We start from the raw sequence: 24,000 nt of genomic DNA, 5'->3' as shown, positions 1-24,000 counted from the left end.
CAGTGTATGTAATTGCGCTAACAAAGTCTCAGGCAAACTGAGATTGTCTTTAGTTGAGTTTTATTATGAATTGTGTTAGATAGCTGCAGGTTCCTGATGGACTCTTCTTTGCATATAAGTTACAGGGCTGCTGTAAAAAAAAAAAACCCAATACACAATTATTTACCCTGGTGTTCTTTTCAGTTGAGAAAGTAGACACAATCAGATCTTTCTGCACAGCTAAATGAGAACAAGGGTCAAGAAAAATGAGGAGTGATGGTTCATGTTGAAGGGTGATGCAGCTTGCTAGGCTGAATACCTGCTTGAACTGGGGCTTGCAGTGGCATGATTGGTCTCGTAAAATGGGGACCTCCTTGCTTGATCTATCTCGTGTTGGAATTGGCTTTTTTAATTAAGTAGCTTAGAAGAAAATCCTGTTCAGAGCTGCATAATTAACACTAGCTAGGTCACATATTATATATGGAGCACTTGAATTGAAAAATTTAGATTGGTGGGGACAAACTTGATTCTAATGGATCTTGCTTTCAGAAGCTGTTGTTACTCTTTGTGGAGGCATTTGTGTCTATACTTGTTAGATTCTGTTCATGAATACTTGATAAGTTCTGTTCAGCTTTTAAAATGCTGGTGTAGCTCATCTACATCCATTCCTCTTTTCAGAGGGCTGCCCAAGCAGCCTGTGCTCTTTATATGGGCTGTTTGTACCAGAGGATCTCTGCTGCCGTAGTTATTTTTCTTTCTCTGTGGATTTGCATGAGGATTGGTGTGGTACTCGGCTCTTCTGCAAGGCGCTGCAGTTGCAAAGGCCTCTCAGTAGGATCAGTCTATTCATGGCTGCTATGCAGGGCACATAAGAGCTGACATTTTTCACATACATATAAACTGACTTACAGGGCTTTCACCTATCTGTTATTTTCCTGTATCTTGTAAATAAAAAAAAAGTAAACCTTAACAAATGGAAAATATATTCATCATGACTCTTAATATTTCATCAGAATATTTCAAAGTAAGCAGCTAAATTTACATCTCAAATGTTCAATTATTAATTGTCATGATAGCGACCTGACTTCTATTGGTTATTTCTAGAATCCTGTTTCAAGTGTAGCAAGATTTGTGCGAGCTTTATTGTTAGGGGTGAAACCTAAACTTTATTAGGAATAAGTGTTTAATAGTATAATTTGCTGCATATGTTGCAAATACAAGCTGCTATGAATAGATCCTCTGTAAAAAAAAAAAAAAAAAAAAGGCATTTGATATGTTATGTATGGACTTAAATACAATATGTTGTTATCTTTAACTAAAGGAAATTATAAGAACAGATTTGCAGAGAAGGGTTTATTCTATTAACTTTAATTTCCTTAAAACGTTTTGCAACTGAAATTGAATTCGGTTTTTGTATTTTGACCTTGTTTAAAATGTGCTGTTTATAACTTCCTTTGTTCCTCAAATATTATTCTGAAAATAGTACAAATTGGCTGGTTTTCATACACATGAAGAGAAAAATAGTAGTAATAGTAAGCAGAATATTTAAGTGGGGTGCCCTGTCTTTCTATTTGTCTACTCACTGTAGACTTAAGGATTTAAATGCAAGGTTTCCTGTTATATTACTGGAAAAGTTTAATGTAATTTTTATACCTTGTAAAGTACTGGGAGAAAGGCTCCCTCTTTTCTATATGTCTTCAGCCCCCAGCTTTCCAGGAAGCAGTAGTATGGAACACAGTGATTTAGAATAGGTATCAAGTTTTGGCTGAAGGAGCAAAAATGGAGGGCAGCACAGCCCTGCGTTTTCGCAGTCTGCATGAGGCATTTGATTAGTCTGTGAAATGCTGGTGATTGGTTTGGATTCTTATGGCTTTTCAACAATTTGGAATGATTTTGTGTTTGTAAATGGCAGGAATGAGTAGTTTTGGCTTGTTTAGAGATTCAGAGACCGTATTAAATCTTCTTGGCATAGGCATTTTGACTTGGAGATTTTATTATTGTCCCATCCTTCCTTTGAAAGGGCGTAGTTGCTTCTTTGAGGACTCTATTTAAGTTGGTAATCAGGCTTTTTTGAGAAATTGGTTGCATTTTTTTATTGAACAATTTGCCGTCAGCCCCTTCCTCTGTTATTAAAGCTGGAGTAACACAAAATGAGGGAAATCTCTGCATGCATCATTTTAACTATAAGAAAGGAAAAGAACAGTGAAGGGAGAAATCTCATTCAGTCATTTTTGGATGGTTTTCTTCAAGAGGGCAACAAATTTCAGACCTTGTGTGGATGTGTAGGATTCCCTTCAGCCCTTCTACCAGGAACTATAAAAAGCTTGTATAAAGGCAGAGAATAATTGCAGCCTGAGTCAGGCCAGCAAGTTGGCTTTTTTCACTATAATCAGGATAAAAGAACATCTCTCTTGGCAAAAAGAATTGGGCTCTGAAATAGAGATGTTCTGGACTGATAATTCCAAGTACAGCCAAACTTGCAAAGAAATACGCAGGTTAAGATTTATATTTGGGTCTTGTTATTTAAAATGGATGCTGTTTAATCGTCATATAATAACATTTTACTTTGTATAGAGTGCAGAGGAAGCCAGGCCTGTAAAAATTGCAAATGAAATAGGATTACTGCCATAGTTAACTTCAGCATGGCTTAACTGTGAGACTGAGACTATCTTGTTTACAATTTGTAAAGCAGTGGAGAATATGAAGAGATGTATAACTATGCAGGATAAGAATAGATCAACTGAATCATGAAACGCACAGTATTTTACACCACTTTTTGCAAATTCACTAGGTTGTGTAGGTTCTAGCTTCATTAGTTTCTAGTGTCACAGTTGTATTCAGTCTGAGAAATCATAGATATATAGGGCAAAAGGAATCCTCTGCAATTAAATAAAAGGGCGGATGAATTTATTTCCCTGCCTTTGCACAGTCCATTGTTCTTGGATTCTGTCTGTATTTTGAAAAGTCTTAGAATGCTAAAGACAAACATATGAGAATCTGGAACCATGCTAAAGCTTTAGATATTGAACTGTTAGGGTTGGCCTCCTAGCTCACATTAGCTTGTACTGGCAAACTAAGAGCTGACTGGGGATAAGAAAATTCAGGGGAGGTTATTGCCACAGATCCATCCAAAAGTGCTCAGGAATAGTTGAAAAATATTCTGTAGGAATAGTGCTCTTCTGTAAATCTTTAATATTAAACTATGCTGTCAAGAATTCTGTTTAACCTTACATGCAAATGGTAGCAGTAAAAGAAAAGCTGCTAGATATGCAAGAATAGGTGATTTTGCACTGTTGGTTAGAAACCAGGCTTGTATTGGGAACTCTGCATTTCCCCTTGCCCTTGTTTTCAAAAGTAATGAGTGGAGTATCCCTTGTCCTACAAGAGGCATGACAGCTTTTCAAAAGTCAAGGTCAAGTGGACAAACCAAGACTATGTATACTCTTTTAGAATTCAGTATATAAAAGCTGCTTTTGAAAAGCCGTTCCTTAGTAGCTTTTCTACTTCTGAGAAAAATAGTGGTGCTTTCCACTTTGCTGAAGCAGGGGAAGCTGAATGACTCACCTTCTAAAAGATGACTATGTCACTTGGAGCTAATTGCTCATTTTGCATGCAAGATGAAAGCATTAAGAGGTTTAATTGTACCAACAGGAACAATAAAAGTCAGTCCATTCCTTTATCGGTCAAAGTAGCAGGGCTTCCCAGTGGCTTGACCAAAGCCTCTAGAATCATAGAATCATAGAATTGTCTAGGTTGGAAGAGACCCTTGGGATCATCGAGTCCAACCATCTACCCTACCCTACAAAGTTGTCCTCTACACCATATCCCCCAACACCACATCTAAATGTCTCTTAAACACATCCAGGGATGGTGAGTCAACCACCTCCCTGGGCAGCCTATTCTAATGCCCAACCACTCTTTCTGTGAAAAATCCTTTCCTAATGTTCAGTCTAAATCTACCCTGTTGGAGCTTGAAGCCATTCCCTCTTGTTCTGTCATTAATTACCAGTGAGAAGAGACCAGCACCAACCTCTCTACAGTGTCCTTTCAAATAGTTGTGGAGAGTGATGAGGTCTCCCCTCGGCCTCCTCCTCCTCAAACTAAACACTCCCAGCTCCTTCAACCGTTCTTCATATGATTTGTTTACTAGGCCCTTCTACTTAGGCTTTGATTGTGTGTGTAATTCTGTGAAATGCCAGTAACTAGGTACATGCTAAAAAGTTGTCACCCCTACAGTTAGATTCTTCAAACTGCTAGAAAAGAGAAAGAAACAAGACAGTTTATTTTACTAGCCATCTGCTATGCCATTATAAACTCCAATGCAGTATTATGAAAGAGTAAAATTATTCTGTTAAATTTCCTGTAGAAAGATAATCATTATTGGAAAGCAATGCGTGACTTATGACATGTCTCAATTCATCTGTCCTGGGAGCTATCCATTGTATGTACACATCTGCTTCTGTACACCCACACAGGATGGGAAGATATTCCTCCACAGGAAGGTCTTCCGTTCCCTCGGTGTGCAGGTGGTATGTATTGGCAAATCCCGTGTTGTGGATGTGGTAGCCAAGTTCCCAGAGTAATGCACAGAGTGAAGCAATTCACTCAACTTCAGCTGTTGGAAAGAGAATACGAGATGGGTGACTTGGAATATAATTGCATGGCCTATTTTTCAATGTTCCTTCTCTAATACCTGTTTCAATCACTTATACTTGCCACCGGTAGGATTTGAAATACAGGCTATTACAGGGTTAAGAATGGTATGTTAGTGAGATCTCTCACAGTGAAAACGCTTGGTGCTTAAAAGATTTAAAAAGAAAATGCAGAGCATTTAAGAGGACATCATACTTTTTTTAATTCCAAAACACTAGAGATTGTCTTGCCTTTGAATTACAGATGTTCTTTGGTGTTCTCCATTCATCTTTCTTCTGTTGTCATGCTCATTGAATGCCTTTTATGTAATCAACTGGATAATTTTAAAACTGCTTGATGGTCACGGAAAATGGGTGATAAAGTCGTAGCATTGAAACAATCCCTATTAGAGCAGGCATCCTGTCCTGAATTAGCAGTTTCTATTTTCATTTTGTCTGACTTGATCAGCTGTGTCTCTTAACATTTCAGCAATTCCAGTTCATTCGGAGGATTTATTTCATTTTTTCCAGCAGCAGATCCGGTGTTTATCTTTTCTCACCTCAGTAAGAGCCCTTTCCCCTTCACCATATCAGTCCTGCAGAATTACTGTACACATCATGTAGAAGAACAAAAATGAGAGTCATTAAACTAATGACCATTAGTCTTAAAAGTTGTCAGTGAACAGATGCCTGCAGTGCCTGTCATAGGAGCTTTTAATTGCTCTGCCTTTTTACAGCTAAAGTGTAGTTATCTTAGTGGCGGCTTATTAGTAAGTGTGCATGTGAAATACCGTCAGTTAATGCTAGCAGGCGAATTTGACCAGGAAGGACAATCTTCAGATTAATGGTAGGTCCTCTTTCCTATTTAGTCTTTTCTGATTTGGAGACTTTGCTTTTTTGGGGGGGTGCTTCTGCTTCTTTTGTTACATTATTTGCTTGTTGGTCACTTACTGACTTTTTTCTAGTCAGCCTTTGCCTTGTTAATGCTAGACAGTGTGTTTGGCTCAATACAGCACACAGTTAAAACCTTGCCCTGCTTGAGATGCTTTCACTGGCAAGAGACAAAGGCAAACTACACTTGGAGAACAACCACCCCTGTCTCCCCAGAAAAACTAAGAGGAAATGAGAAAATGGATAGATCAAAGATAAGACTGGCATCTCTGGACTGAGGGAATACTTAATCTGAGATTTAAATGAGGCTAAATTAAATATGTAACTGTGTGGGTGCACGCTTGGAGAAGTGAGTCGCAGTGTTGGAACAGTGGGCCTGGGTCTGGAAAAGCATTTCAGCGGCAGAAGATCAGGTGGGAATGATTAAGATGCTGGAAGTCACGCAATGATCTCAAAATGGTAGATGATAACTACAGAGATGCTAATAAGACAAAGATAATTTCTTAGGGAAAAATGGCTTACTAGGAAGTAGCATGCTTTACCTGGTGGTTCACATATCTGTATTCCTGACATCACTAAAGCACAAAAGCTTAAAAGCTCTAGAGTATTTGCAAAAATGCATTTGACTTAGAGACTGCGTGCTGTGAACAGTTTCTTTCGGGAATTTTTCTTTAAAATCATGCTGAAACAGGTGTGCACATGTGGAGGGCGCTTGGCTTGGCTGAAAGGCATTCACCTCATGTGCCTTATTAATAGCCTTAAAGCAACATTCCTACAGCAGAGCCATGACCATTTAACTGCTTCCTTATTGTGAAAATGTGCCTGACCGAGTCAATGTGCTAGGCTGCTCAGTCTGTAAACCCTGCAAAGGGACTTAATGCAATGGAGAAAGAAGAGCAGACGAAGAACTGGGTTAATATCACTAAAATTATCAGAAGTGGTGGAAAACTAACAGTGGAAAAATCACGTTTGCCTCACCATATGTTAGACACATTCACGTACTGAGCTGTTGTAAATCATAAGTTAGCCTGAGAGTGAACATCTGGCTGTGGCATTCTCTACAGGCTGATTTTTTTCAGGTGAGAAAGGATTCATCAGCTAGAGGTAACAGGGAGGTGAACCATTTTGATTATTTACACTCTTATTCAGGGTGTTCTGTCTTTGTAACTAGAATTTTGGGACACAGTCTCTCCCGGCCTCTCTTTGAAGGTATGTTGACAAGATGGTAGCAGGCGCGCTCAGTGCTCCACTGAAAAAGGTGGATGAAGAACAGTGTTAGCCCAGGCCCTCCTATTCCATGGCACAGCAGTACTCGGGGTGTGTTTATACATATTTGGTCATTTGTGGGTGCTCTTAGGCCACCACACACCACCTCTGCCATCTTTTTTCAGGAAAAGGGATAAAATTATTTCTGATAATAAAGGACGGTGTAATATAGCACAGGAAAACCCTATAGGCCGATCTAAAGGCCTAGATCCAAAGCTAGGCAAATTCAGAGCAAAAATATATGGAATTTTAGCAATGAAGGTAATTAAATGTGGAAATAATGCATGCATTAGGTATATTCCCTTTTCCTTGATACACTGTAAAGTGACCGAATCTTTTAGAAAAAAAGAAGTGATGAACTTGCTGCAGAGAAATTTCCTCACTCAGTTCTGTGGCTGGTGTTGTGCAGGTCATATTAGTGCCTTTGGAACGTACAAGAGAAGTTCTGGCGCCACAGGGGACAGTTCTCCATTTACTTGAGCAATTTTGCTCTGTTAATCTGTATATGCACAAGCCTTTACACAGCCTTATCTATGTGTATTTATTCTTTGTGAAAGCCACTGAAGTAGGTCAGCAAACACTGGTGATCAATAAAGATTGTTCTTGCGTCTTGTGTTATTTTAGGTTTTGTTATTTTAGTATAGCTGAGTGACCTTTGTGTGTATGACATAAGTATGTTCTTTTTTTAAAGGGATATTTATATATCCCACAGTAAACTGATTTGGCTCATTTCTGAAGAGGGATCTTGCCACCTTATTCTTCATATTACTGGATTATACCTGTTTGTATGGTATTTACAGGGTTCATTCATTGGGAAGTTTTGTGATGGTAGAGGTTGATTGTCAGAAACTTTTGATCTTCCTAATATGTCGAAGTTGCTTATTTGCATGGTCTTTTGGTTCTCCTACTTGAGTCTTGGGCCATTTGATCTTCAAAATAGTTGCACCAAAGATGTATTTCCTTATTGGGAAATTGTTCCAGTTCTTGGTGGCTGAGAGTTTGCCTGTTTCTATGTCTATTTCTGTTAGGAGAATTTGGAGTCATTTACAGTAGCAGAGCGATTCCATACATTTCATCTACCTGTTCAGTTCATGATAAACACCATGCTGTTGCTGATGACAGCTTTGCATATACAGTATGCAATGAAGAATAATTACCAGTGCGAGGGCAGGCGTTTTTGGGGCTGAATACTTGCCAATTTTCCCCTGCCATCTGAAACAGAAACAGATGTATTGAGATTGAGCACTGGGATAAAACTCCGTTATTAGCAATGAAAGGCATGGCAATGCCCTGCAAGATATGATAGAGTCACTGTTCAGCCTTCCCCACATTACAGAAGTCTGTTTATAATTGTGCTTGTGAACATCTTTCATGTCAAGGTCTTCAGTATTTAGGTCTGAAGTATATAGCGGTTTAGAATTCCTCCCTCCCCCAAGTGCCGTGGTTTTAATACCATTCCATTGCCCCACACATTTCCCTTCTTTGTGTTTTCATTATGCAACAGGAATTCTCTTAAAAATCTGGATCCGCCACTAGTTCTAGCAGGTGTTTGGCTTCTGAGTGCCAGAGGTTTTTTCCTTACGCAGCTTATAGATGAGAGTTTCACTGCCCTTAGGCGCAATTTCAACTCAAGTATATGAGAAGCATGTTACTATGTCAGTTCAAATTATATCACTATTAAAGAAAAAACTCAAAAGGAAATTAAATACAAATAATCACACTAACATATCATAACATTAATGTAATAATATAAATTAAAAAGAATCAGGAAAATCTGAGTCAGGAGTCCCATGTCATTCTTAAGCAGACTCTCCTGAGAGCAGCCACTGTAAAATGAGGGTAATGACAACTTGGAGTCATATGAGATCTCTTGATGAATAGTACTATAATACTATAGTATGTAAGAACTCAGTGTATTTTCTAACTCTGTAAAATATACTGTATAGGAACTAAGTATTGTGTAAAGTCTTGTTTCCTACTTTTTCTCTTCACTATCCTGTTTAGCTGATGGTGACTAACTTTTTTTTTTTCTTTTTGCAATATCCAACTATGTGATAGGTTTCATTTTGCTCACGTATAAATACGTGAATTGCTAGCCACCTGTATTGTCTTCCTTGGTGGGTTTAAACCTGCATGTGGAACGATTGGTCACATCTAGCTGAGGATATTGTTCCTGAATCCTGCAGTCACGTCAGTGTGGGCATGTCACAGCGGCCAAATGAAAACAAAGGGGTGTTCTGCTGTGCAGAATTGCTTACAAAACGGTGCCATGAAGTTTCACCTGCGCAAATTCTTGCTTTATGTTAGCTTTAAGGAGGCTTCTCATTTAGATGCAGCTATTGGTTGCATATAAAGCATTCACACCTTCCTTGTACCTTTTCTTTAGCATTACTAGAACAATTGTCCAGTCCGGATACTGGGGAATGGGGTGAGAAGGAAGTAATTTACTAGAAAAGGGTGATGTTGCCCTTGCAGGCGTATTGGGTGCTATTTATCTCACTAGTAAAGCAGCCCATAGCCTACTACAGCCTCTCATTCGTCTCATGTGGCCTGCAACCATCAAACTTTTTGTGTTATTATTGAATAATCCTAAGGTCTGTGTTAATGCATGGCCTACCAAAGCCACTAAGGTGTCTTGCTTGCCCCTCCATGATAGAGGCTCCTACTGCTCAATGAAGGAATCACACTGTATCCTTTCTCATTTCATTTTGTTCTTTCTCTTACTCCTTAAGCAATATGAACCTTCATTCAGTGCATGTGTTGATTTGTTGGGCTTTATAATTCTATTGCCTCTGACAGTGGTCATACATAGCCTTAAACTATGCTCCTTTTTCACCTTTTGTAAGTAAATCTGCTGTTCCTCAAAGATTATGCTTCCAGTATGTTACTGTAGCTGCAGTAGTGTCTATAGATAAAAAAGCAAGATTGTTTTCCTGCAAATGAGTCCATTCAGTTGTTAGCAGCTTGTCAGTTTGGCAAAAAAAAATAATATTCTTTCACCATGAAAAATGTTAAAGACAAAGGACACTGCAACAAAACTTTAAAAAAAATGTTACAGATTATCCTGACTTTTTTTGCTAAGGATGCTGACAGTACTTTTGTAGCCTATTTTTCCTATGGAGATTGTAAGGAACCTTAAAAACCTTCAATAACAGATAGAGTTCCATGAGAACATGCTGCAATAATGCTGAAAGGACTTGACTTATGACAAAAATTTTACCAATTACTAGGTTACTAAACAAAAAATGAAAAGATGGTTTTGTTTGGAATAGTTGAACGTATGGTGGAAGAAGGGATAAAAAAAATCTTTTTAAAGACTTCAGTCACCTATGTCTGTCTTGCTTGCAAGACTTTAAAAAAGTTTTTAATGAAATATTAAGTATCCTGCATACAGGAGATATGAGTTCAAGAATGAATTCCTTTCCCTCCATACAGCAAGTACCGTCCCTTCTCACCATACTGCCAGCTCCTCTCAGCCTTCTGACACTGACATACAGATGCTGAGATGCTGCATTAAGTAAGGAGACAAGAAGTAGACATCCCGCTATGCTGGGAATAATATAAGTAGCACCGCCACCGTGGCAGGAAAACAGAGGACAGGGATTAAAATCACTGGAGTGTTTTGTTATCTAGTTTCTTCTCTCCCTACTGGTAAATCCATATCTTTGCAAACCTTTTTTCTTGTTGTTAAGAATAGGCTTGTGCACTTCGTATGTGAAACTCTCACTGGTGATAGTAATAGCCAGATTTTATACTATATGTTTTACCCATATGCTATAAAATTGCTTTTAAGTTGACTCTAAATATTGTTGTGCCCATTCCCCCAAGGCTGAACTAAAGACTTAAGGAAATAATTGGGCATTGCATATTTTGAAAGCAGAATCTGATCCGCAGTCACTAACTTTCTGACAGTAATTGGAAATGAGCTGCTCTAGGGTCATCTCGCCCGAGTGCTGTATTTTTCACCTTGGCTCTTATTTATGCAATGCTAGAGAGCTTTGAGTATCTAGTGTTATTCACAGTCCTAATAGGGTTATATTGCAAGGGATGTTGTCCTGCTGCACATGTATTAGGGCCCTGGTTCTGTAAGGATGGCAGTGGGAACTTTACCATTGATATCACTAGGAGAAACTTCAGTCTGGGAGTGCAGCTCATTTAAAAGCAAATATTAGGCACATCAAATCAATCCTTTGGAAAGAAGGCAGAGTTGGAGGAACACAGAGTTTAGAAGCAGCTTCATTGGAAGAAGGAAAACTCCAGGGTTCATATTTCTTTTGGAAATATGACACAGAGTTGATATTTAAGCTGAATTTTGAAACTAAATGAGATTTTGGCTAAATATTACTGCAGCCTTTCAGTTAAAAGTTTAATCTTTTAGCCAGACCATAGCAAGAGTAAAAATAAGTAGTTGTTGATAAATATCCAAAAGCTTAATCACTAGTGTAAATTTTAGAAGGTACAGAAAAAGACTTTCAAAATGTGTTGATCCCAGTTTGCAGCCCAAGCCATGCCAAAGAAAATGTATTTATATTTAATCAAGAAAAAATTTGGTAGAAATATCCTTTTGAAAAGGCTGAAAGATAATTTTGGTTTTAAATTACTATCTCCATTATCCTTGTATTCAGTGTTGGCTTTAAGTTGTACAAACCTACAGCATGATAAAAGGTTTAGAATGAGCACTGTTTCTTTACTGGCATGATCTTAAGCATATCCAAGTCAGTGGAATGACTCCTAGTGCTTGAATGGGCGCAAGGTGGGCTCAGTTTGAGCAGCAGAGATGATGTAGGCACTTGCTTTCTTGCAGTTGTGAATATGATTGTAGTTATAGCTTAAATTCAGTTTTCAATGGTAGACACTATTCAAGCAATAGCTGAACTTTCAGTTTCTAAGTTGCCTGCTGACAGCATTTTACTGTGTCGTAAATAGGTGGCTCATGCAAGATACTTCTGAATTGTCTTTTGCTTATCTTTGTACGTATCTTCAACTTACAGGCACATTTTCCCAAGCTTGTTTTATTTCTGCATGTTCTAAACGGGTCTAGAAAAAGAGATGAGAGGAAAAATCATTAGATTGCAGCAAAAATCAGACAGGTCTGAAGTTTGCCTTTAATACAGAACATCCACCATGTAAAAACAATCCTTAAGTCTCACACTTGAGTTCTGTCCCTGGAATAACTTTTGATTCAGTCTTTCAGGTTGTTTCGTCCTCTCTCTTATTTCCCTAATGAAACCTGACAGTCATTTTAAGTGTTTTGGGGTTCTTTTATGAAGAAGTACTTGGCTATCATCAGTTCAGCTGAGTCCTTTTTCTTTTTTAAGATGAAATGATGTTTATAGTTAATTTTGGTTTGAAATGCTGGCCTCTTAGTTTAATATTAATAATTAAATAATTGGCCTGGTCTCCAAAAATGCTGAGCTGCTGGCAGCTTCTGTGGAAACTCAGTTCACTTGCAGGGTCTTTAAATGTTTCTGAGCGTCTAGCATTAGGAAGTTGTTTTTGTAAATCTTGGCCATGTCAAAAGCTAATCTGAGTCTTACTAGATATTTATTCATCAGGATTGCTTGTTCTGAAGATATCTGAAGTTCTGAACTGTTAATGTGACTTTATTTATCTGCTAACACGCTGCTTCATGTTGTGATGAAGCTGGAGTGCTATGCTCTATCTAGCATTTTTGTACTGGAGTCCTTGAAAATCCATTAAACTGAACTGCTGCTTAACTGGTCTATTACTTCCCTGGGGCTTAAATCATATGCTACAGCAGCTTAGTAGACAGATATTTAACTTGAATTAAATCAGAAGGCACACATTTTGGTATATGATTGGACTTGCCACGCATATTAATCTGACAAACATGTATTTACAAGTCATTAAGAATGCAGATAGTTTTTTCTCACTTTATCTGCTTTTCCCATCTTTTTCCCTAAAACAGCGATTTTGGAAACCAACACTCTCAAGACCCTGCCCAATTTTCCCCTTCCAACAAGAACTAATAAAAGAGCCACAAAACTGAGGGAAGCAAACTACCTTCACTGTGCTGGTCTTTTTTTTTTTTTTTTTTTTTTTTTTAATAGAATTTACTTTGGGGAGGATAGTGCAGTTGTGCATAATTATAAAGCTTTAGGTGACTGGACCTTTATCTTTTGTCTGTTCCTCTTTTTAAAAACAAAATATTGAGGCAGTTTCAGGAAGTGTGGTATTTTGTCTTCTTTGGCATCTAAAATAGATAATTTTGAAGTTTTAATTTTCTTCGGTACACAAAACAGTTTGTTCTCATTATGCTCCCAGTTTTAGCAAGCACACAGGCTTAGTTAGGGAATGACCGATTTAAGTCTAGGTAATACTGATTTGCATTAAGAAGTGTACATAGGAGCATAGTTCTTATTTTTCTCTTAATGTCGTTGTTGGTGCCAAGAAACTCTAAAATTAAAAATTCCTCTGTGCCTGAAAGATTAGTGTTTTATTTCTAATTACGTTCAAGTCATTTCTTTGAGACATTCCATCTCTGTTTTCTCATCTTCTTGACCTTCACAACTCAGACCTAGCAGAAAGCTCACTTTCTAAAGCTGCTGCTGTTTATATATAAATATGGAACAATTACTTTCCAGTCTCCTGGTGGCTATGATTAAATAGAATAGTGGCATGTTATTACGAGGTTCAGTTGAACTTTGTCATAGCCTTTTTATTAAATGATCCCCGAGAATTGTAGACTAAACTACATTTATTAATTTATCTGAAATTACAATAACAGTTTAAATCCTTGGATGAAATTGTCAATCTTTACCTTGGAAGAAATGACCACTGATTAATATTTGTAACTTTTAGTCATAGGGAAACTCTACATTTTAGCAATTGCTCTGATTTGGTAATTACAAGTGAGTTGGATGGCAGTAGTTAATACGAATCTTGGGTATCAAGGAAGAAAGAACAGTTAAAGTAGTTTGGGTTGTGTAGTGCTTTCAGAGTGTGCTAAAGGGATTCCTTTTTGGTCAAGCTGAACTGGAAAATGTGCCTCAGCAGCACACCTACTGTGCCTCAGTCACTAAGAGATACTCAGTCGATGGGATTGATTAGAGCTAGTTTCAAATAAGTTCCCTCCTTCAGATATACTTTGTTGTAGGCATTTGGTCCTGCAAACCATTTCTATCTGCATTTTTATTCAGTCCTACTTGGCCATGCTACTTACTAAAGTCAGCATTGGGTGGGAAGCACTCAGTAATCATCCCTCTTACTTTCAGTAGTAAAATAAAATCTGAAATCAGCAAATCCAGCCACTTCAACTTGGGCAGCTGCTTCTAGTCAGAGTAGCATACACAGCAATGAAATCACGCAGCAGTAAAAATGATGACATGCAACTCGGTGGAGGGAGATCTAAAAATCAGAGGCTTGGATATAAGCTGTTCATTTTGTCTTCTGCAATTGGAAGTGGAAGGGTAACTTAGTTTTTAAGGACTTGGATGGGGAGTGATGAGTGAGGAAGCAATCACAATGTGAGATCAAAGCTGTGCTCAGAGCATAAGCCTTTGAGTAAGAACAGTGCCATTGCACACCTCCCAGAACCTACATACATTATCTACTTATCAGGATAGTTCTCCTTGATCACATAGGTAGAATTATGTAGCATGGAAGACTTTGTTTTTTTCAGTTTCTGACTAATAACTTACATGTTCTGATTAACTGATACATAGAAAGATTTTTCAAATACCGATCTGTTTCCAACTTTCAAATTTTCTTCTTTGTCAGTACAGTAGTACATGCTTCCTTGCTACCTGATATATTAATTTAAATGAATTTTATGCAGTTATTATTATTATATCTGGTTTGGCTACATTATCACCTTCTACTGTCTTCATAGTCTTAAGATCATAAAAGCTGGTTTAAAATGCCTGTTCTAAATCTTAAGTGTACTTATGACTTGACATGTTTAACTTAAAGCTATTAACAATAAAATGGCCATTACACAGACTTAAAACGCTAGCATGAAATGTAATTGTTTTCTGAAACTTGCAGTCTTTAGTTTAAAACGTGAATTTATATCGGATTAGCTAAGTCATTCAGAGATGATCTCAAATATACTATACTTATGTTTTAGCAAAAGTGCACATAGAAATGTAAAAGCCTGACAAGGAACATTGGTAGATTTGTCAGCGGGGAATAAAGTGGACTAAGTGGAAGCAGTACATTTTGTGTTCAGTACAATAGATGAATGAAGGTGCATTGGACACATGCAGCTTATTTGAAGGTATCTATATCTAGAGGGGAAAAAAGGTTTCTCTGCTACTTTGATGACTTGGTACAAAAGAGTTTCCCAGAGACGCTGTGGCTGCCCCATCCCTGGAGGTGTTCAAGGCCAGGCTGGATGGCGCTTTGAGCAACCTGGTCTAGTCGAAGGTACCCCTGCCCATGGCAGGAGGCTTGGAACTAGATGATCTTTAACGTCCCTTCCAACCCAAACCATTCTATAATTCTATGAAAAGAGACTGTGAGCATTTGAAGCTCTGATTTTTATTTTTATTTTTTAAATGAACTTCTTGATCTGGGTTGTTTATCAGCTGTAATTATTTGGTTTCAATATCGATTTGCCATGTCAGCTCATAGTGTGTTCCTAATAGATTTTTAATTAAATGCTTTGCTGAGTTCTTCCTTACTTTAGCTATACTATGTAGGTAGCAGTACCTGTTGCTGTAGTTAGCAGATCAGTTTCCATTGTAACCTCCTGTGTAACCTTATAAAACGTTCCTCTTTAACATTGAATTTTTCCATGCTTGGAAGCCAGATTTTGCTCGTCTTAATCTAGTAAGCATTCTTCTGCTTTTCCAGTGGCTAGCTCCTCATTAGCTTTTAATACAAAAATTGAATGTGTGTGAGGGAAGCCCTTAGTTTTTCATGTCATATTTATTAAATTGTTATTTCAGCTTCAAATGTTGGCATCTTTTATATTCAAAGCATAATACTGATGAATGTCCAAAGACTTTCTATCTTAAATGTTTAGCTTATAAAGATGAGAAACCCAAGCAAATTAATCGTTACATATCCTACTGACAAATTTGTTTATAGGAAATTAGGCAAGAGTGTGATATGTACATTTATCTAAGAAGTGTGGTGGGATAATTTGGATTCTCTTCTGTTTGTAAATTAGGCAGCTCTTTCAAAAATATGGTTATAAATTGCTAGTGCTTAACACTATTCTCTTCCGAAGTATTTTACAAATATAAACTAAACTTTACAATACACCATTAATATAGGTCAGTTGGTGGTGTAATGCTGTTTTACATCTGGGGAAACTGAGGTAGAAATGTTAAGTACTTCAACCCAGGCCACTCGAGATTTAGAGCACATATCTCTTATCCATTAGTCCTGTGATGAAATCATAGGATTACATCATTGCTATATTCCCTCACATAGGATCTATCGATAGTCCATGGAAACCAGTGGGGAAAAATGCCAGATTATGTCAGCCGGTTTCATGTCTGGGTTATACTTAACATGTCAGGGTTTGCATCGTCTGCAGCCAGCTTGGATTCAGCATGAAGCATAACTGGATCTCTCTTGCTTTATGGGGAAACTATTGTTATCAAATGTAGATTTATTCTCCATATTTTATGATTTAATTCTGCATAAATAAAGTCAGTTGGCTAAAGCATACAAGTGAGACCACTGCTATAATAGGCTTTATAGAAATGTCATGATAACATGATGCGAACATGAATTACTCTTAGGCAGGCTTGATGAAAAAATCCTCTTTAAAATCTTGTTCAGTCTTGCATGCTAAAATATGACCTTTTACCCTAGTCTAGACATGTCCTTTGCAAGCTATTTCTAGTTTATATGAAGATTGCTTGATTTAAAACAAGTATGTTAATCTAAAGCTGTCACGAATGATGGGGTTTACAGTCTGAGAAGCTGACAGCTTCTTTGCAGAACAGAGTAAGCAAAAGCAACGTAAGCTTCTCCAGACCCATACTGTGAATGACATGTCATCTGCTTTTTATGAGATAAATTGTGAACTTCAGAAAGTGAACTTACTGCAAGAGAGAATCTGCAGAAGGTCTTGCCTTCCTTTTCCAGCACAAACTGGTTAGATTATGTGAATTACTTCTGAAATCTCTTGTTACCTGGCACTAAATTACACACCTATATTTGGTACAGTTCTAGCCAACAGTCTGGAAACTGGACGATGGGAACTGCTAGCTTTCATGTAAAATTACTATGTGTATGTCAAAATACAACAAACAGTTTAATTAAACTCAATTTATTAAGTTGACTCTTTGGGAGATGTCCAGCAATAACTTGTATGTTTCAGGCCTTGTTTTCTTCCCTGAGAGGTTTCTCCCTTTTGGAAGAAATTTCCATTTCCTTGCTCTTTCCACTCTCCCTCTGCCACAGCTGGACTCGATATTCTGCATTCAAAAGATGCTTGCTTACTCTCTCTAGTATGCAAACCAATTAGCTTCTCGGGGTAGAGTTACAATGTAGTAGGGATAAGGTCATACAAGTCTGTGCAGTACATTTGCTAGATATCTGGGATGCTTTAGACCAACAATGCAATGACAGGGTATTCAACCACCAAGTGGTCAGCATGTCTAGAACGTTTCAGGCGTGTTATTGTTGCTGAACATGCGTGGATCAGTTAAGCAAAAGCCATTTGTCTAATAAGGGCTCAGGTGTCAGACAGCGCAGTTGGAGGTACTGACTCTGATTCTGACAGAATTAGCTTCACTGTAGCTCAAAATGGGCCCTCGTCCTCTCCCGGTCTGTTCTCAGATGCTCTTCACCAGTGCTGAATAGCACACAGAACTAATGTGAAGCGCTGCTTGGTGTTCACTCCAGTCATTCCCCACTCACTTCTGATTTCTTCTTTGCACTACTATCTTCCTGCAGGATAGGAAAGTAATTCACCATGTCATGGTTTCATAGGTTACCCTACTTTGAGGAGGCTGGACTAGATGAGCTCTCAAGACGTCTTCCAAGCTGAGTTATTCTATGATTCTATGTCTCTGTATCTTCCTATAAGAACAAATATACTGTATTTAACCAAAAGCCTGTTATCTGCAGCAGCCGGTAACTGTCTAGTGAAGTTTATAAGGAAAAAGAAAGTGTAACTTAGTGTTGCATTTCCAGTGTTGTTTTCACAGTGTCTTTCAGCAGTGATGGTTGATAACCATTGTTTAATAGGTAATTCTGCTACTGAGGCATCTTGTTTGGTTTTGGATACCTGTAAGCGTTTGGCATGTCCTCGTCACAGACCTCTGTAGCAAAGTATCCACCCAGAAATACTGTGCCTGAAAGCACATAAGTTTGTTGGTCGTCCCCCCATCCCCCCCCCCACGAAGTTCATGTGTAGTCTTTGTAATTATATGCATAGTTTTTTAAAATTCGACTTGTATTTGTAGTAGCTGTAATGTGACCTTTCTGAATCTCTTACAGACAAGAGCAGAGCAATCCCAAGGTGCATACTTCTTGCCTGAGTTTGCACTTTCTCCACAGGGGAGTTTTCTTGAGGATACCACGGGAGAACAATTCCTCACTTACCGTTATGATGACCAGGTCAGTATGCCATATGTGAAAATGACAGAGATTGTCACATTCATGTACCTCTGATATATAGATTACTGTGAAACAAATTGACACAAAGCGTTTGCTATCTTTGAAGACACATCAAATTTATAGCAAATTGAATGATAACACACTATACAAAATGAAACTTAAGGTACTTAATCTTAATAATCAAAACCACTTATGGCAAATATTATTAGGATGTAGTAGAGATGAAAGCAGCAATGTTTTAGTGATGTGTTAATAGATGTTTATAGTTAGTTCTGTAAAATGTGTAGAATTAGAGTTGATTGATTTTTCTGTGAATTGTTTGACCTATCCAAAATTGTTTTATTTAATGGATAAATCAGTATAAGGCAGATATTGCATTTTCCAGCTTGTAAAAAGTCAGCATATTTTATTAGTTCATGAAGTTTTCAGAAGGGAAGGTTGAGTGAATTATAAAGAAACAAATGCAAAGTGTAATAATGGTTGAAACAGAATGTTTAGAAAGCAACAAATTATGTATTTTGAAGTTAAAGGTCTTTAATGCTTTCTCCAGACCCATAGAAACATTATGTTAAACATGGAATATAGATATAAATGTAAAGAAAGCAACATGAAAGAAATGCTGTTAATCTTGGCAAAAGATCTAAAGTAAACCTAGGAAATGTGTGGCATGCTGTGGAAATTTACTCATAACACAATGTGTTCCAGAAGTCAGTTGAACTTCACATCAAAACTGTCTGAATTACATTCATAGACACTTACAGTACGTTTCTTAATGTAAGAGGAGGGAATTTGTTAGGAAACACTCCCTGTAAAAGTGAGAGAAGAGCCAAACTCACCCTGCAGTCACAAGGTATGGTCCTGTCAAGTGATTGGCAGCTTTATTTTGAAAGAAGGTCTCATTACAGGAGCTACTTTGAAAAAAATAGTTTGCTCATTGCTACTCTAAAGAGAACTGAGATGAGTTTATTAAAGCTTTAGACTGATTATCTTTTTAGGAAGACAGAGGGAAGCAGAAAAGATACAATAGAAAGCATGCTGAGCTACTGTATATTATTTGAATTTAGTTTAAATATGTTTACAGTAACTCATACTTTTGTTTCCCTAGAGGGTCTTGATTATCAACAGAAAAGGGACTTAGATAAGTTGTCCCCTGGACCCAACACCTGGGAAAGCGATAACTTACAGGACAGTAAAATGCAGCTGCAACTCAGGTGGTATTTAATGACAGCAGTTGAAAAATGCTATAAAGGCTATACGCTTTGATCAAAATAGTTTCCATTAAATGGAGCACATTTTAGAGAAGATAAGTTAGATATAACAGAGAGAGTCTGAGTCTTTGAATGGACTGTTTGGACCATGTCAGTAGCACAGCTGATTACAAAACAAACTCCTCAAAACCTCAAATACCAGCATAGCTCAATACAGAAGCCAGTTCCTAGCTCAGTTCCATTTGATGGGAAGTTTTCCTTTAATTCCATTGGGATCTGAATTGGATCTGGGATATTGTCAGCTTCTGTTCTTTCATAAATTTGATTCAGCTTTGAAGCCTGCTCTTCCCAAACACTTAGCAGTGGGAAATTAAGTTTGAAATCTTGGAACTCAAAATGGTGCTAAAACAACAGAATGATGAAAATAAAACCAACTGCATTAGCAGTAGTTTCTTTTGAAAGGAAATTCAGTCCTTAAGCATTATTTATTAAAACATATAAATACATTGAATGTAGATGGGAACTGATCTATATCTCTAGTTTACTTTCCTGCGAGTAAACCAAGAATTCTTTGGTAAATAGAAAGATTTTTTTCCCCCTTAATCCTAATAGAATTGTAATAACGTACAGTTGTAATTTACTTATGCCTTTGCTGAAATGTTCACCCAAAACTCAATTTTATCATGTGATCAAACTGAGCCAGAAAACTTGAATTTTTCTTGTTTTCTGTGTTTCATTCTGCTCTTTCATGTGACATTTACTCTGTGAAATGGAAGGAAGTCTTAAACCAGAGGGTGAAAATCTTTGATCAGATAATTTCTTGAGTTCTTGTAAGCTGGTATGGGTAGGCTTGATATGTGGTAGTTGTGATAAGGATATGCAGGTGAATAAAAGGAGAGGAATTTATGTACATTGAAAGGCAATTTTTGATTACTTAATGTATCCAACATGGAAATGGAATCAGTACAGGAAGGTTACCATGTAATAAAAAAAAGAGTAATGCAGTAGCATCCTCTCACACACCTTAATTCAATTTTAGCAATTTGCTTTCTAACCTGCCTCACTGTGAAGGGTTGCTGCCCTGTGGGAAATGCATTCCTTCCTTTTCCCTGAACACCAGAAATGTCCTGTGGGCATCCCTGCAGAGCCCTGGTGTTTCTGTATATCGTGAGTCACATTAATTTAGTTGAAAATTGAAATAACCTTGTGCACTTGACCAACAAAACAAGAAATCAGTCTTATCCAATCTACTGTGAACGTTATACCTCTGTCTGTATTCATGAAAGGGAGCAGAATAGATAAAAGGGATGAGAGGCTCCTAAGACTGTGGCATGGGGGTGGTAGAAAAGGTTGGTCACAACCTCTGTTCTTTTGGCTAGCCAACAAGATGACGAGACCCTTGCAGGAAAAGTGAGCATTCCATATCTTCCCCAGTGTGCCTTTCCACCCTTGCACTGTTCCTCATACCCAGGCCAATAAAATTTCCAGTTTGTTGGGATAGATAGATATTATTTTTATATAGCAGCAGCATCATCGTCATGATCCACGATTAGTTTCCTTACATCCTCCAAACACAGGAATGTTTCAAAGGGGTTTTCTTTGGCTGTTGTGTGTGATATTTTTCAAGCAGGGAGCCAGTTTAATCAGGATCAGTCATTCCTTTGTTAGTAAGTAATCTCAGTAAAATAGAACTAGCTGTTACTTAAATATTCAAAAGTATTTGCTATCTGAAAAGACTAGCTTACAGTTTGAAATGGAAGATGAGTAAATATTAATGGGAACACACTGTACTCTGTTCTAGCCCAGCAAAATTACATATGGATTCATGTTGTACATGCAAGACAGTACATTTTGTTCTGGTTTAATCTGGCAGGACTGTGCTCTCATTTTTGTGCAGGATTGCACTAACCCCTTTGCATATTCAGTTGCTATGTGTGTACTTATGAATTACATGTAGATGAAATTCTTCGGCTAGATATTTTCAAAATTCAGTGAATTTTTTTTTTTTTTTTTACCCACTCTATGACTATAGAAGAAAATACCTTGTAAGACCTAATTAGATACTGCCACCTTTATTCACTGAGGTGACATCTGGACAGAATGATATGTTATAGTTTTGACACATTTACTGCTTTATCTTCAGGGAGAAGAAAAACAGTGATTCAAAGCAAATACTTTTGAGGGCTCCCAAAGAACAGAAACGTAGAAATGTTTATATTGAGCATTTTGTTACAACTCCTGCATTGTTCAGCAAGCTATGTCTTGCATCAGTGCATTGCATACTGCATTTCTAAAATTCTACTGAGTCAATGTAATTTAAATCTTACTTAGTACCAAATAGATTTTGATGCCTAGCCAAAGTCTTCATTTGCCATTAGAAATTTGAGACTGGAAAAAATATGCCCCTCTCCTATCATTCTTGAATGAGTTTTAAAATGAATATATAAGTAATATCCCTTCCCCCAACTTTGAGATAGAAGTTCAACCTTGCCATAAGGAAATGTTTCCTAGTTTTCTTTCTGATTTCTTTTGGCTTTTCACTTTTTGATCTACTACAAGGAATTTTTTTCTTTTCCAGAATACTAGTAGTACTGGAAAGCTTTCTTGCAGAAATAAAATGTTCTTGTTTTCTGACACTTAAGGTATTGCTTCCAAGTCTTAAAACCATTCCATATGACGGACCACCAACAAGGACAGCAGTGAAAACTTGGTTGGGCTGAATATGTTTGAAGTACCTTCCCACTTTGATTGCTTGGCTGAAAGAGACAGCTTGGGGGGGGAGGGGAGGCGGAGCAAAGAAAAAAGAAAAAGAGGTTATCTTCTTTTCAGTGGGGAAATGTTTGCTTGACCAGTTAGCTTTCTAGCTGAGCTTGCTCCTTCTAATTTTTATGATGTTTATGATTTAAATTCATGACAAGGACATCCTGATCCTGGAATTAGACACATGGCACTTAATCCAATCTTGGCAAAGAAATGTAATGTTTCTAAAGAAATGTTTTTTTTAAAAAAATGCAATCAGGAAGAGTGGTAAATGTGGGCATCTTGAAAGCACCCAGTAAGCAATTAAAAGAATGAAAATCTGCACTTTCAGACTTGAGTGTTTAGCTATGCGAGGTAAGGTAGAAACCAGTGAGTCTGTTCTCAACTAGATGTGCAAGTTGTAATACACAGGCTGAGGCTGTTACAGTTCTTCTGATAACTAGCCTTTCTTTGGGTTTGCTAGAAGAGTCTGCTATAAAGTGAATGCCCAAATTGGGAAAGTAAATATTCTGATATATACCTTGTCCTCCACAGAGAAATACTCTGACTTGGCTTCTGCTTTTTCTGGGGGAAAAGAAGCATGGTATTTTAAGTGTCAATTTAAAAAAAAAGGCAGTGGAACCCAGGATCTGGATCACTTAAAAAAATAATGTAGAAATAAACTGATGGAACCTATTATTCCACCTTTTTGTTTGTACTCAGCCAGCATGTTTGTGTTAATTGTTTAAGTTTTTCATATCATATGAAGTAAACTGTTCTGTGCACAGAAGTTGTCTTTATGGATCCAGCTGAGCTGACAGCCATTTTTCCCTTAATTTCTCTGACCTGGTTTCCCCATTCCACCTGCTGATGATTGCCATCCTCCTGGCTCTGCCTCTGGAACTGTATGTGAGTCTCAGCCCGGTTTTGAGTATCAGCTGCTTGCTGGCTTCTGCTCCTACTCTGAGCCTTTCGATTCCATTGCCAGCTAGTTTGCATGTAAATCACCAGTGAAATGGAGCTAGAAATTTTTGGGCTTAGAGATGAGTCATGCAAGGGACAAACTTATTTCAAATTAACACATCAGTGAAGACAAGCTCTAATCCTGAGAAGGGAGTAAGATTTGTAGTTAGCGGCACGCTTGTTACCCAAGTACATAAAGCTCCAGCACTCTCCTTTTGAGAAGGAGCCAGGAACTTGCGTTATACTTTGACATGACATTTCTGTTGATACCCTGAAGAAGCATTCAGAACTATTAAAAAGACTTAACATATTGAATATCTAGCTCTTCATTTAAAGATTCTTTTTGGAATGACACAAGCTCTTCTCCAGTGAGCATAAACTGTTTCAGGTGGTTTTTTTACAATGCAAACCTTCCACCAGCAAACACTTCTGGTGGCTTCATTTGCGTATCCTGATAGACCTCATTTTGTCTAAGCACCACAGGTGCAATTGCTAACACTTGGCTACCTGAATGTCAGCATTATGTTAGAAATATTCCTCCTCAGCTGAGTAAGGGACTGACATTGTGGTCCTTACTCAGCCATTGTGCTGATATTAGAAAAACCCAAATTCCACTGACTCGAATCCTGCAAGTAGCTCCATTCTCTTAGCTGGGACATCTTGTGTAAGTAACAAATTATGAAGTCAGGCTTGTGGTACTTTAATAAGAAGTTTTAAATCATGTTCAAAGAGTTTAGAGCCAAGTGTTTGTAAGTCTGTGTGAAGATAAAATGCATCAT

General features: G+C 37.7%; 1 protein-coding gene across 1 annotated transcript in view; it reads left to right on the top strand.

Annotated features, from left to right (window-relative positions):
• ADAMTSL3 (ADAMTS-like 3) overlaps window positions 1-24,000 on the top strand; it is a 183,058-nt gene that overhangs the window by 11,958 nt on the left and 147,100 nt on the right. Inside the window, exon 2 of the mRNA XM_009886113.1 lies at window positions 18,192-18,311. Within this exon, the coding sequence (XP_009884415.1) occupies window positions 18,192-18,311 (120 nt within the window). The remainder of the gene's footprint in view (window positions 1-18,191; window positions 18,312-24,000) is intronic.

This window comes from Charadrius vociferus, unplaced genomic scaffold (assembly GCF_000708025.1).
Source record: "Charadrius vociferus isolate BGI_N301 unplaced genomic scaffold, ASM70802v2 scaffold365, whole genome shotgun sequence".
Taxonomy (NCBI): domain Eukaryota; kingdom Metazoa; phylum Chordata; class Aves; order Charadriiformes; family Charadriidae; genus Charadrius; species Charadrius vociferus.
The sequence above is the reverse complement of the archived record's forward strand: the minus strand, read 5'-3'. Positions and strand labels throughout refer to the sequence as shown.